The sequence below is a fragment of the Nipponia nippon genome, unplaced genomic scaffold (genome assembly GCF_047370975.1).
Source record: "Nipponia nippon isolate SJK-2023a ecotype South Korea unplaced genomic scaffold, ASM4737097v1 scaffold_10, whole genome shotgun sequence".
Taxonomy (NCBI): Eukaryota; Metazoa; Chordata; class Aves; order Pelecaniformes; family Threskiornithidae; genus Nipponia; species Nipponia nippon.
This window is the reverse complement of record NW_028262291.1, coordinates 12,753,184-12,766,859: the sequence shown is the minus strand read 5'-3', so window position 1 is coordinate 12,766,859 and position 13,676 is coordinate 12,753,184. Positions and strand designations below refer to the sequence as shown.

The 13,676-nt window shown below is 40.8% G+C and overlaps 1 protein-coding gene across 2 annotated transcripts in view; it reads left to right on the top strand.

Moving 5' to 3' along the window:
* SWAP70 (switching B cell complex subunit SWAP70) overlaps positions 1-12,946 on the top strand; it is a 47,102-nt gene extending 34,156 nt beyond the window's left edge. For both annotated transcript variants that reach the window (XM_087745454.1, XM_009461456.2), the window contains exons 6-12: positions 205-313; positions 1,615-1,796; positions 5,614-5,721; positions 7,285-7,451; positions 8,220-8,418; positions 9,995-10,091; positions 10,836-12,946. In XM_087745454.1, the coding sequence (XP_087601580.1) occupies positions 205-313; positions 1,615-1,796; positions 5,614-5,721; positions 7,285-7,451; positions 8,220-8,418; positions 9,995-10,091; positions 10,836-10,945 (972 nt within the window). In that variant the 3' untranslated portion in view covers positions 10,946-12,946. The remainder of the gene's footprint in view (positions 1-204; positions 314-1,614; positions 1,797-5,613; positions 5,722-7,284; positions 7,452-8,219; positions 8,419-9,994; positions 10,092-10,835) is intronic.
* The last annotated feature ends 730 nt before the right edge of the window (positions 12,947-13,676 follow it).

Sequence of the window (13,676 nt, the reverse complement as noted above, 5' to 3'; positions counted from 1 at the left end):
CTTTTGTGTGTGGGATGGACTCCTGATATCTTTTGTTAATGGAGCTTTTTTTACTCTATATAAACAGTTCATAAACACTCTATTAATAAAGGTTCTTAGTGCTGGTATTTGTAGCTCTGAAACAGATAACTGCTTACGTGGGGCTTGACAATATAACTTAGACTTCAGTGTTTGCAAAGCCAATCCTTTTGTTACCCATTGTAGGCCTTGCCTGACAAAGATGGAAAGAAATGCCTTTTTCTCATAAAATGTCATGATAAAAGCTTTGAGATCAGCGCCTCTGATAAAAAGAAGAAGCAGGAGTGGATTCAAGGTGAGATTTCAAAAATCTTAGTTATGTGAAAGTTAAGGTAAGCTGAAGTCTTACAGCTGTGCTTTACTCGGATTTGAAATTCTTGGTCATATGATTTTTGATGTCTCCATTTTGCACACACGGAAAGGATCTTTAAGGAGCCTGAGACTCAGGAAGAACTAAGGATCCACATAAGGGGAATCGGTTTCTGTCATTTAGGCAGCCATAACCAAAATGAAATGGATATTATTGTTGTTTGCTTTTTCTGTAGTGGCTGTACTTCTAGGGATGGGGAAGGGAAGAGGAATACATTGTAAGTTGTTGCGTTTGGGCAGAAAGGGAAAGCTTGTTCATTTCAGCATCATGAAATACTGGCTTTGCTTTCACAGTTTTGCTTGAGGTAGCGTGCTTTGGTGAGCTGAGGATAAGGCTGGGAAGTAGGGCTTCCTTTTCTGTTCCCAGAGTGAAGTTACTCCTCCTGTGAGACCTTCCCAGATACGTGCTGAGTGATAGTTACGTGCATCTTTTGCTGAGTGAGGTAGAAGCCCTTGCAAAGCCACTGTTGCCAATGCCATTGAAGTATGTGCAGTACTAAAATATTTGGAGCCGTGCGCTTTCATTGGCACTTCCCTCTTTACCTAACGAGTGTGTTCACTTGCGCCAGTCAGATGTATGATGACTGATTACTTAGTTCCAAAAGGAGATCTTTTCTCATGGCTGTAGTAGATGAATAAAATATCAAAATCACCTGCCACTCCTCCGCTTTGCTCTCTGAATATTTCCTCACTGAATATAAGTGAATGAGAGCTTACTGGGAGAAAGTTTTCCCTTGGAGTATCGGTAAGAAGAAACGGTTTAAGGTTGGATCTAGGGAAGTAAGTGGTGTACATGTTAGCTAACATCTTACTGCTTGATGAGAGTCACTGAATCTAGGTAGTAAGAAATCTTGAAGTGTTGGAAGTGTTGGAGTTTTTTGGTTTGGTGTTTTGGTTTTTTTTGTAGCTAAGCATACAAGTGACTTGTATGTCCGTGGCCTGTTAGAAATCAATATTGGAATTGATATAATGCATTGGAATTGCCGTACCTTATCCTTGTGGCACACAGCCAAGTGTCTTTCACTTTTGGTTTGTGTTGACAGCTAGCCTGAGGAGAATTAGGAGAACTGACAATAGTTATTTCTGATTTAAAAATACATTTAAAAAAAATCCCAATAAACAACACAACACCACAAGTACTCATTCACTAAGACTATCCAGAAAGTTTAGCATTTCCCTTCACCAGTGTTCTCTTCCTCTCCCTTTGTTTTGCGTGCTCCTTTCCAGCCATACAGACCACTGTAAACCTGCTGAGAGCGGGGAGCCCCCCACCCCACAAAGCAGCACGCCAAAAACGAAAAGAATTGCGCCAGAAGCTGTTAGCTGAGCAAGAGGAGCTGGAGCGGCAGATGAAAGAACTGCAAACGGCCAACGAGAACAAGCAGAAGGAACTGGAGACCGTGCGAAAGGTAGGAGTGGGAGCTGCTAACCTTCAAGCTTTAAACTCAATCTTTGTGCTTAAGCTGGGCTTCTTGAAGTGTAATTAGGCATCTGTTTCCTGTTCAGGCGGTCAGACACTGAGTGAACTCCTCCAGAAGAGGTGAGCTTATGGCAGCATCGGCACCCTAAGCAAGCAGCCCTGCTGTTTGAGCCTGCAGTAAAGCCTTGGGCATTGACTGCAGCAGTCTCTAAGGACTGTTCAGAAGGCTCGGAGTAGCTCATGTGGCCCAGCCCCGTCCCCTGTACTTATAAGGGTATTGTGAAGCTAGTGTAGGAGAAAGCCCCAGCTGTGCAGATGGTGTTTGGGGACTGGAGAGTCTAGTATTTTCAGTTACTTGTGGTTTTTCTTTTTTTTTCCTTTTCTGTCAGATATGTCTGTCAAACTCGGGGCTTTCCATTAAGATTTTTCTTATATAGTTTTCCAAAGTTATGTGAATTGTATGTGTGGGGGAACTGTTCTCTTCACACAGACCGAGTTTCCAGAGATACAAATTTAATTTGCAAAGATTCCAAAGATGCAAAGTGATTTTGTGAGTATGTATAGGCATAATTTTATTAGAGTAGTTTGGGAGAGATGTATAGAGCTGAGACACATAGCGACCATTTACAAACTGTTTAAATGTATATTCCTTGCAAGTGCTGGATTGACTTCTAAAAGCCTGAGAATTGGACTAGAAATCTTTGAGTATTAGCAGAAGACTTGCTGAATACATTATTTTAAAAGACAGCTTTTTAGTTTAATGACTGCCTTTGCTGTGGGTGCACACACTGTCAGTAGGTTGAACATGCTGATGGATCGTTGTACTTTGGAACAACTGGTACCTCTGCAATAGTTCTCCACAGAGACTTCATTAGTATCCAGATAAACTTTCTGTCTCGTCTTTTTAAAAAGACTTGCAAGGAGAGTTACTAAGGCATTTATTGCTGTGATACCTTCTAATGAGGAGTGTGCCTTGAACACCATCAAATGCCTCCCTCCCCACTGCTGCCTAACGTTTCGGCTGCTGAGTCCTTGCTGCTAGAGCAGTCCAGATCACTGCTCTGTGCTTAGTCTAAAGAGTCTGCTGTTCACTACCTTCCTAAATTAATTTGATTTTTTGCATTCCCGTTTAGGGCAAGTCTGCATCATTACTTGAGCTTTTCATGAATGAAAAACACTAACTAAAACTAATTTCAGCCCTCAGTTAGAAAAAAACTTCAATGATCTTTGCGGTGGGGGGAAGCTACAAATATTGTGAGAGCACGTGAAAAGTGCTGAGTCTAGAAAACAAATAAGATAATCCAAAACATATCTTTTTAAAAGTCTTGTCATTAAGTCACAGTTTGTGGCAAGGAGAACTTTGCCTTTTTTTTAATTAACCTTTGCACTGACAGTGCTGATGTGGGTATTATTCCGTTTGCCTTAAATGGAATCTGACAGTGGAAAACCAATTTTTAATTTAATTTTAGCACCTACATTCTACCATGTGTTTAAGATTCAGGATGCAAAATATGCTTTAAAGGATAGCCTGTGTTACCTGCAAGTTACTGGTAAGTAATACACCTGTTAACAGAAATCGTAGGGCTGGAGCTCTGTGTTGAGTTTACTTTGTGGAGAAAAAGTTAGGGCGGAAGATAACGTGAGAGCAACCCCAAAGGAGCAGTAGGATGTGGACAGGCTCCATGGATTTTTGTAGAAATCACAATGGGTAAACTAAAGAGTTGTGGCAAGAGGCATCTTTTGAAGTGAACTGGATTAAAATGACTTCTGAAGGAAAGCAGTTTGGTCTCTGACATGAACTACTGCACTTTGACTAAATGGAATTAGTGGGGAGGTACTGTGTTGGAGGAACTTAAAGTGTTTGATTAGTTAGAAAAATGTTCTTCCAGGAAAATGCTTTGTAAATGGTTCAGGAAACGGAATTGTTCTGGAAAGCTTGGAGTTAGATTTGCTCCTGATGGCAGTGAGCCACCACTTAGGCGGCATCTGCCCAAGTGCATTCTGAGACTGGTTTGTATTTTGATAGCTCCTGCAGTAGAAAATTTCAGAAGAATAAGAGTCTTTGTCTAAAATAGATTTTTTTTTTTTTAATGGAATTTTGAGATAGATACACACAGTGAACAGACTGAAAGGTACGTTTTCTTACCAAGAGAGCATGCACAAAACTTGTGGACCCTTTCTGTTTCAGTTTGGGGTCTTGCATGGGATTCAGAGACTCTGTGCTAACTAACCCCTGCTGGAATGGTGTGTTCCTGTTGATTGCCCCTCCTGCCCTGCCCCCAGCATTTGGGACTTTTCCCCTAAACGGCATAGTTGTTGCCAGTAACCTTACCTGCCAGGAACTGAAGTCCTCCGTCGGGTTAAGCAGGAAGTTGCTGATAAAGAGTGGACAAACAATGTATTTTCTTGGTGAGCTCTCTGGCAAAAGCCTAGCACCCACCCGTGCCTGTGACTCTGCACGTTCGCCCTCTCAGCTCAGTACTGGCAATGTTTGTTTAATTTCAAAGTGGGGAAGGAAATCAAAAGAAAATTTCACTTAAATAGGCATCTTGGATTTGACTACAATTACATGCTTTTAAATGTTCTGGCAGAGGAGGAATACTAAAAGACTGGCATCATTTAAGCCTTTCACAGGAGAGCAATTCTGTACTATACTATCTTCTACAGCTTAAAAACAGAAACTGGGAGCCTTCTCCTTCCCTTCTTCCCATCTACTTCAGACTAGAGTGGTATCACAAGCACGTCAAGGAATGAAAGTTTTAGCTTGGCGGTTTTAATTGTTTAGGCATCCCATTAGTTCATCTAGGTTGTGTGAGGGAAGATGGTTTAAATGTGGTACCTTCCAAAAATACTAAAGGTGGGTGTCCTGCTCTTACTGAAGGTCTGTGGAAGCAATTTCACCAGCTTAGCGTATTGCAAAAGAAGGGTGCTTGCTTTCTGTTTCCTCTGAAATATCAGCTAAGTTTCTTAGGAAAATTCTGTGACAGAATTATTTTGTTTTCAGTATTGGTAAAGTTTTGGCTGGTACTCGTACATTTCTAACCTTCTGTGCATTCTAAAAGCACATGCTATCAAAATCCTGATGTAAGGAAAAACCGTAACGACTATTTTTATTTGTGAAATCAAGATGCAAAAAAAGTTAAATAAGTTGCAAGAAGACGTGAAGGTACCAGCAGCTGTTTCCTAGGCCTTAGCTCTGACTAGGCTAATTTTCCCCCTAATTTCAAGTGATGAATTTTATTTACCTTACATGGCAATTTAGGGGATGTTAAAGGGTAAAGGGATGTGATTCACAATAGCACAATTGCTTATTATAGTCAAAGTTTGTGGCGCTTCTGCTTTCCCATGGCAATTTAGAGCTTCTCACTTCTGTTTCTCTATGAACTCTGTGCATGCTGGCATGTTTTCACTGTTGGAACTCCAGTGCAGTCCTGCCTGGGATGTGGTTTTCCGTAATAGTTTTCTGTCCTATATGAGATAGAGAAGGAAATGTTGCGATTTCTATTGGTTGTGCAAAGCGGGACTCGAAGGAAGCTTGAGCAAGGCTGATAATTGACTTTTCACTGGTAAATTTAAAATTGTCTTGCAAATAATGAGATTAAAAATTATATTTAGAGATTGAGAGTAGCCTCAGACATTTAAAAAAAAAAAAAAAAAGCTGGTGTGTTAATGCTTTTGAAGGTTTCTTCCATTTTTGTTAAAAACAAAAATTGTTAAATAAAATTCCATTCTCTCAAAATGTTTTAGTTTTGACAAACTGTTTTTTCCTTCTTTTCTTCTCCCTGCCCCCTGCCCTTCTCTTCCAGCAACTGGAAGCAGCAGCTGCTCGTGCTGCTGAAGAAGAGAAGAAAAGACTTCAGACTCAAGTCGAATTACAAGATCGCTTCAGTTTGGAGCTGGAGAGAGAAAAAATGGTGAGTAGTGCATGTGGTTTTTTGCTACAATTACAGAGAGCGAGCAGTGTGTTCAGCAATGACTTCCCTCACAGACAGTCACTGAAAGGATTCCGCAGATTTTGCAGGGGGCTGGAGAATGCAACCTGCGTTGCTTTTATTAGAGATGTAGGAATAAAATATTTTTACTAGTGAATTCAAATACTGGAACTGCTTGCCTGCAATTTGTATAGCATTCAAAGCTTAAGTATTATTGGAAAATTGAGAAAAATTTGACTGTTTGAAGGATAAATGCGGACTGAAGTTATCCTTGCAGCTTTCAAAGATGGAGAACCTGAGGCCAGTACATACTATATGAATATGCAAAATGAACACGGGCATAATCAGCATGCATTTTAGGGGTTTTTTGACTTGAATATATTCCTAAAACTATTGCTTTTTTATACCGTGTGTTCTTTTACATTTACACACACAAAAGAAATAAGAAATAAAAGAAATAGTGTAGCTTTGCAACGCTGTTACTATAATCCACGCTGAAAATTTCCCAAAGAACTAATTTTCAATCTTCAAGGGCTTTTCTGTCAGCTGGAGGAAAGAAGCAGAAGTAGTCAAGTGGATGTGATGGAACGTCTTGGGATGTAAATGCACACAGTGCTGCTTTATGGGCCGAGTGTGAGTTCCTGAATAGGATCACTTTCTGGGTCAGCAGGAGTTAGGTTAGCTGAGGGAAAGCGGACGGCAGACCAGTGGAGCAGGACATGCCATCCTGCCACACTTGACAGCAAGCCTTTTTCGCTGACTTCGGGTGCTGTGCTTACCTTCTGTGAAGCATGTGTTCTGTGTGGCTAATTGCGGAGGGTTTGGTGCTTTATCCTGGCTCAGTCCAAAGCCAGCTGACTGCTGTTGTCCCCAGCACAGCGACGGGCTGAGCGGGAGGACAGCTCCAGTGCCGCTGGGCCCCCCTGCTTTCCCGCTCTGATCAGTGAATGGGGTGATGAGGATCAGAGACTGGGTGACTGTGGATATGCAGCATCCCCTCACCTGCCTCTATTCCTTACCCTTGTTTTTTGTAACAGTTGCACTTCTCTTAGCAAAGCCAACCTCCTTAGCCGATTTCCAGCCCTTTATCCATCCTGTGCTGTCGCAGTGCCATCCTTCAGAGATGTGTGTGTGAAATACTGCTGCCCAGGGAGGGCTTGCCTGAGGAAAGGAGTGGAAACAGTGTCATTAAACCAGCCTGACCTTTGTGTCTGGGCACTCTACAAGCTTTCTCTTCCTTCAGTTTAGTGTGTATCTGTAAACTAAGTGACAAGATCAAACTGATTGAAGTTAGGTTTAAACATCTGTAAAAATCCTGTGCTGCGTGAAGCAGGGCAATGTAAGTAACATGTATTATTATTTATTTTTTTAAATGCTCTTAGTTACACATTTACAAATCTAGACTCAATTTTATCAGTTTTGCTCTGCAGGCAGCAGAAGGTTTGTCTCTGAAAACATTATCTGAGGGAGACCTGGCAATTCTTTTAAAAATTTGAAACCTGAGGTGAATGGTAGCTCATGTGTGTCCTCAATTTATGCTGCTAGGTGAGACAAAAAATGGAAGAGCAGGTTGCTCAGAAATCATCTGAACTGGAACAGTATTTACAGAGAGTACGTGAACTGGAAGAAATGTATAAACAGCTACAGGAAGCTTTGGAGGATGAGAAACAGGCACGTCAAGATGAAGAGACTGTAAGGAAACTTCAAGCCAGGTATGTCTTTGACATAGTAGAAATTTATTTCAATTCCCCACTCCCTCCCGCAATAAGTAACTGTGCCATACTATAAAGATTGTTTGCGTCTTGGACACGCTGCTGGAAAGGGAGACTAGCTTGAAGTCCAAACACAGGATAGATTCCCCCCCCCCCAAGCTATGAAGGCTAAAGCTGGTAGTTATGATTTTTTAAAATGTTTGATTAGCCCTTAGCAGTGGGAGCGCTCAGCAATTTCAGAAAAGCAGGCACACTTATTTTCCATCAGGTGTTGTGCATGTCAACACTTGAAAAACTGAGATCACTCTGTGCAGGCTTTTCAACTGTGTATTTTATAAAGCAGTAACTGTAAACATGACTTGCTGCTGTATTTTTTCCATAGGTAATTGATAAAGGGTTAACTCTCCTCTTACTCACATGGGCTTTGTTTAGTGTGGTTTGTTTCTTCATATATTCAGTCCTCCTAAGACAATTAAGATAAATTATGCATGCTTGCTTCTTCTGTGGTTTTCAGTGTTGTGTATTTGCATTATTGACTAAATTTTCTGAATAGCCCTTTGTAGCAGTCAGACTGCTTGCACTGCTGGCATGAAGACAAGCCAACAAGCAATAACTTTTTCCCTGCTTCCCAAGCTTGCTTTTTTTTTTTTTTAAAAAAAAAAAAATAAAAAAGGAAAGAAAATAATTAGTTTGGCTTCCCTACATATATGCTACATAATGGGTACAGCTGACTTTAAAGTGCAGTTAACATTGCAATCCCTATTGCAGATTACTGGAAGAGGAGTCAGCAAAGAGAGCTGAACTGGAAAAATGGCACTTGCAGCAGCAACAGACCATTCAGATGACAGAAGCAGAGAAGCAAGAGCTAGAAAACCAGAGAATGATCAAGGAACGGGCTCTTCAGGTTGCTATGCAGCAACTGGAACAACTTGAACTGGAAAGGAAGGAGGCCCTCGAGCAATACGAGGTGAGCTGTTCTGTTCATCAGCCTCTCATACTTAGCCAGGTATTCAGTAGTTTAACTGAATTTGAAGTTCATCAATATCATGCTGCTTTAAGGATTAGTATGGCACAAAAATTATAACAACAGGTAGGATAGTTTTGTGTTGGGTTTTTTTGGCCTAGACCAGTAGATCTATTTTGAGAAGAGGACATGTTTCAGACACACCACCACCTTTATTCTTTTGTCCCAATTCGCATGCAAGCCAGCTCCGTCATATCCTGAAATACTCTGTATACATTTGTCTTCTACTGTAGACTAACTTTTTACACAGTCCCATTGCTGTCATACCTAAAGGCCTTATGCTTTTGAATTAGCTATTCTTGCAATGTTTTGATGATGTCATGGGGCAATATTGTCTTCTACAGATAAAAAAATCAATGCTGTGCTACTGTAGGCCTTTGCTCCTCAAAAAGGTATTTAAGCACTCGACTGATGTCAAGGAGAGCTAGGAATTAGCTCAGATTCTCAGTGTGTAGCAGTGCCTTGCATCCCAAATGCCAGGCCTGTTCTCTGCTCCGCTGAGTGTTTTTGGTGAAGGCCAGTAGCCGTATTCATGGAAGAAATAAGAGTGAGAATCCAGCGAGTACGGAGTCTGAAGTGCTGCGTACTTTCTAGGGCTAGGGAGGTGTTGATCCTGCGTGTATTTAGGTCAGGAAACAAAACACGACTGGATTTCTCTTTAACTAGGGAGTGTGTTTATGCTGTCTCTGTGCCATTGAGGTTAGCTCTGTGAAGGACAAGCTAGTGAGCTGCCTCGACTGGCACGGAATACAAATGCTGCAGTGACTGCAAGCAAGGGCCCGGCTGGGGTCATTCTGGCCACCTTACAACTTACTGCGTTGGTGTTATATCTAACACCATCGTTAGATTGCTTTTGGCTAATACTTGACTACTTTTTTTAATGACATCTCAGGCTTTTTGGGTATGAAACATCATTTACTAGTCCAAAGGAATTGATGAATACAATAGACAAAAAACCCCAAACAAAAAACCAACCAAACAAAAAAATCCACGAAACAAATGATGGAGTAGGTCACTGCGAGAGTTGACTCAGTATTTTAGAAATAATTAAACATTCTGGCCTTCGGTTTGGAATTGACCAAAAGACCAGTTTAGACTGAAGAATCTCTCTTTCTTGCTTGGGTGTAACAGCAGTGGTCCTTTTCCCAGCTTACATTTTCTGTTTTCTGATAGTGAGAGAGACCCACTAGCTGGTCTTAGTTTGGAACAGAAAAATGCGTCTTTCTGTTTTGAAACTACAGTTTAAGCTTTCAATCTTCATGAAGACTAGTCCTACTTACGCAGCTACAGAATTCTTATAAAACCTAGTTATTTTTGGATTCTGGTTTGACAACTTTTATACAGCTAGGGACAATTAAATTACTTAGGATGGTTAGAAATTAATTTCTCCTGTCTACACTAAATGGAGTGCTGGCTGAATTAGTGTGGTTCTGTCATTAGATTTAAAAAGATGTTTTTTCTTTTTATATAAACAGAGTAAAGTGGTTCTTGTTTTCAAGCGGGCTGTATCTTATTTCAGGAGGTTAAGAAGAAGTTGGAAATGGCAGCTAATAACACCAAGAGTTGGAAAGATAAAGTAGCTCATCACGAAGGATTAATTCGACTAATAGAGCCAGGTAAGTTATCAACAGAAAAGTTACAAAAAATATGTATTCATTCTGCTCATATACTTAGATCGCCTAGCAATTTAGTGAAGTCTGCCTTCTCCTGTAGCTTATTGGTTTCATGGCAGCCTATAAATATCCCATTTGTGAGAACTGCTGATGGTAACTTTTTACCTCTACTGGCCCCCTACTATAGCAATTGATTTTTTTATTGTTATTATTTTTCTGTTTGTTTATTTAAAACAAAGCAAGGATCAACCTGAACATTGCATGGTTTGGGTGTTTAGTGCAGTTAGCATAAATGCTAATTGCCAAAAACACGAAGTGAAGTAAAATATTTGATTTTGGGGGAAAGTTTAATTTCTTAGCTTAATAGTGTGCCAGCCCAGAGGAAAGTGGCTTTGTAATGCAGTGTTGGAGAGATCGCTTTCCTTCAAGGGCATCTCTAAAGGCAAGAAGAAGAGAGGTTTTACTAAGATACAATTATTTGGGGTGGGGGAGTTGGGAGATAAGGATGGAAAAGATTGCAGCAGTGGCCAGCTTCTCACACTAAGCACCTTCACTAACGGTGTCCCAGGCATTCCTCGCTCCTTGGTTAGGCGGGTCGTCAGGTCACCTTTGAGAGGGTTTCGAGTCATAGAAGAGACGGCGCTTACCAAAGCATCCTGTGGTGACGCTTGGCCTGTCCCACTGACGGTGGGTGAGCGATGTCCCTGTCAGAAACGCCTGTTTCAAGTGCTGCGCTCTGTCTTCCAGGCTCCAAGAATCCTCACTTAATCACAAACTGGGGCCCGGCCGCCTTCACTGAAGCTGAACTCGAGCAAAGACAAAAGAGCTGGAAAGGGAAGAAAGCCACTTCTGAGTAACAACGGTAGCTGATGTATCGTTCCTGAATAGAAGCCCACCTTTGTTCATTCTGCTTTGCACAGAGCAGCTTCTTGCTTATAAAGACCTTAGTTTGCTCAGCAGGTTGGGCCTTTCTACAGAGAAAATACTGTTTACCACATAGGAGTGTCTACTCAGAGCTCAGTAATTACAATACGTGGTGTCTGACAGTACTTGCTGTTCTCCCTCACGTTTCCAGAAATTCTGTTCTTTTATACAAAACTTTTCAACTGAAGATTTTTATTTAAATGTAGCTTGTGACAGTTGTTTCTATACTAGCCTGTAACAATCTGACAGCATCTAACCCATCAAGCAGCATCACTTTCATTCCAAAACGTGAGGGAAGCGGTTGTTTCATTGGTTCAGTTAGTATAATTTAAACCCTGGATAAATCAGTCCTGGAGGTTCTGTCCAACTCTGAGATAGAGCGTTACCTTCCCTTCCACTGAGTCTCCTTTTATTTTTGCTCTGTCCGTCTGCTGCTCTTTGCACAGTGCTTAGTGCTCAGATACATTCTTCCTTAGCGAAGGTAGACTGGCATTGCTGGGTACTGCTGGCTGGTCGGATTTTGTGTCCTGTTTTCCTCTGTTTACAGGAATCCAAACAAAAAAAAAAACAGAAATAGGCATGTACAAAATGCTCCTGTAAAACATTTGGAAAAAGTAGTCATGCAAGATTGTTCTTGTACTATCTCATACCTGAGAAGTGCTAAAAAAACCTTGAGAGTTCTCTTCATAGTTTAAAAGATGCAGTTTTGACTTACAGGTTTCTGGAGCAGGTGAATGGAAGATGGTGGCACATACAGGCCAAATATCCTCTGCAGCAAGGCTGTGTTTGTGCAAGAAATCTGATTATAACGTACCACCATTGTAGATGCAGCGCTTTTGTCTTATTCTTAATTGGCAGCCAGATTAAAAAAAAAAGCAAGAGGAAAACAAAATTTGACATTTTTATTTTAGATAAAAATGATAAATGTGTAGCAATACTGCTTTAGAAAAAAATTAATTCCTGTTAGTAAAATAATTTCAGCATTTCAGGTAATAAGGCTTCCCAAAGAGCCTACTGCTCTGCCTCAAAATTCTCTCCAGGGACAAAGCCAGTCTTTTCTGTTTCTGTAAGGAAAGGGAACAAGTCTCTGATTTTGCTTCGTAGATCCCCCACACCAGACAAGAAGTCAGTCTGCCGCTAAGTAAAAGAGTATTCTTGCTGAACAGTACAGACATTTTGAGAACTAAGTCCCCCCTCCCGAAGAGCAGGTGCCCATCGGGGTGGCTCGTTAGTCAGCTTTGACCTTTGTACGTACACCGAACATGGACATCCATCTCAGCACCTGCTTTTTAGTTCAGCTAAATGTTAAATTATTTGTAGTACATAAGAAGTGAATGTTTCAGATGGATAACCAGTGCATTTGTGTACAGCACTGTGATCTTTGGATCTCGGAAGAGCTGAAGCTGTACCGAAGTGATCTGCAGATAGGGAAGTCAATAGCATTTGATCTGCCTGCTAACTAAGACTCACTCAAATACTGAATCTTCTTAGACATTTATTCTCTGGTTATATTTTTATACTAATTGAAATCTTTAATGTTTCAGTAAATGGAGTGCTGATTCGGATGGCAGGAAAATCCAGGATCTTCCTATTTGTATTTACTGTACAGGAAAGCAGTAGTTCCTCAAGCTTGCTAACAAGGCATTTTTTAAATTGATTATGTTTACAGAAGAAATGTGAAAAAAAAAACTGTAATAGAAATACTAATGTACACATTGTTAAACTTTGCTAAAGGAGCTGGAACAGTATTTATAACTACCAAACATCTGTTATGTGGAGAGCAGAAGGGTATACTGGGGCTAAACTTGTTTAATTTTTCTAACAGTCTATTTTGGACAAATGTTTTTTTAAGAACACCAAATGATGCATGTTTTCATATTTTTTACTGTTCTTTAGAACTGGCTATTTAATAAAGTAATACAAAGTCATTTACATTTCTGAATTAAGTGATGTCTTTTTGCATGGGTTTCTTTTGGGTTGCTGGAGTTCAAATCCAGTAACTGTTGTGTGGAAATATTACTTTGAAGGAAAAAATAGACTCTTAATGGTCTGATCCAATGGGATTTGGATTAAAGCCATAATAAAGGCAGCGGTCACACAGACAATACAATTTGTCTTAACAGTACTACTTCTCTTAAATGCTTATGTTCAGGACACCTTGATACAGTATAATGATGCTGAGCTATTGTAGGCAGCGTTGCTCAGTATTTTGAGGGTGCGGTTTGGCTGTTCCCTGAAACACAAAGCATGCCAGATGGGAAAGGGATTGGTACAACAGTTGCACCTACCGTAACGCATCGACACTTAGAGTGCTAGCCTGGGACAAGGGCAGACCTGCTCTTACAGGCAAGCTATCGGGGGAACGCGGCCGCAGAGTGAGGGTACCTTGGCACATACAGACATGTGCCTCTGCAGGCGGAACAGCCCGGCATTAAAATGTCGTCTGCATACGTCTGTGTCGAGTTATTTCTTAGTCACTATTAGAAGAGGAAATGAGACAAGTCTCCTTTTAGCTTTGTCCCTGCTTGCTCTGACAAATTAAGAAAGCTTTGTGTGAAGCGTTGCATGGTAAAAGTGGGGGAAGAGGTGGTTTGTTTTAAAAATTAACCAATTGCATTTTGAGCAAAAATACCACTTTAGACTAAGTCCATCAAAGCTACACTA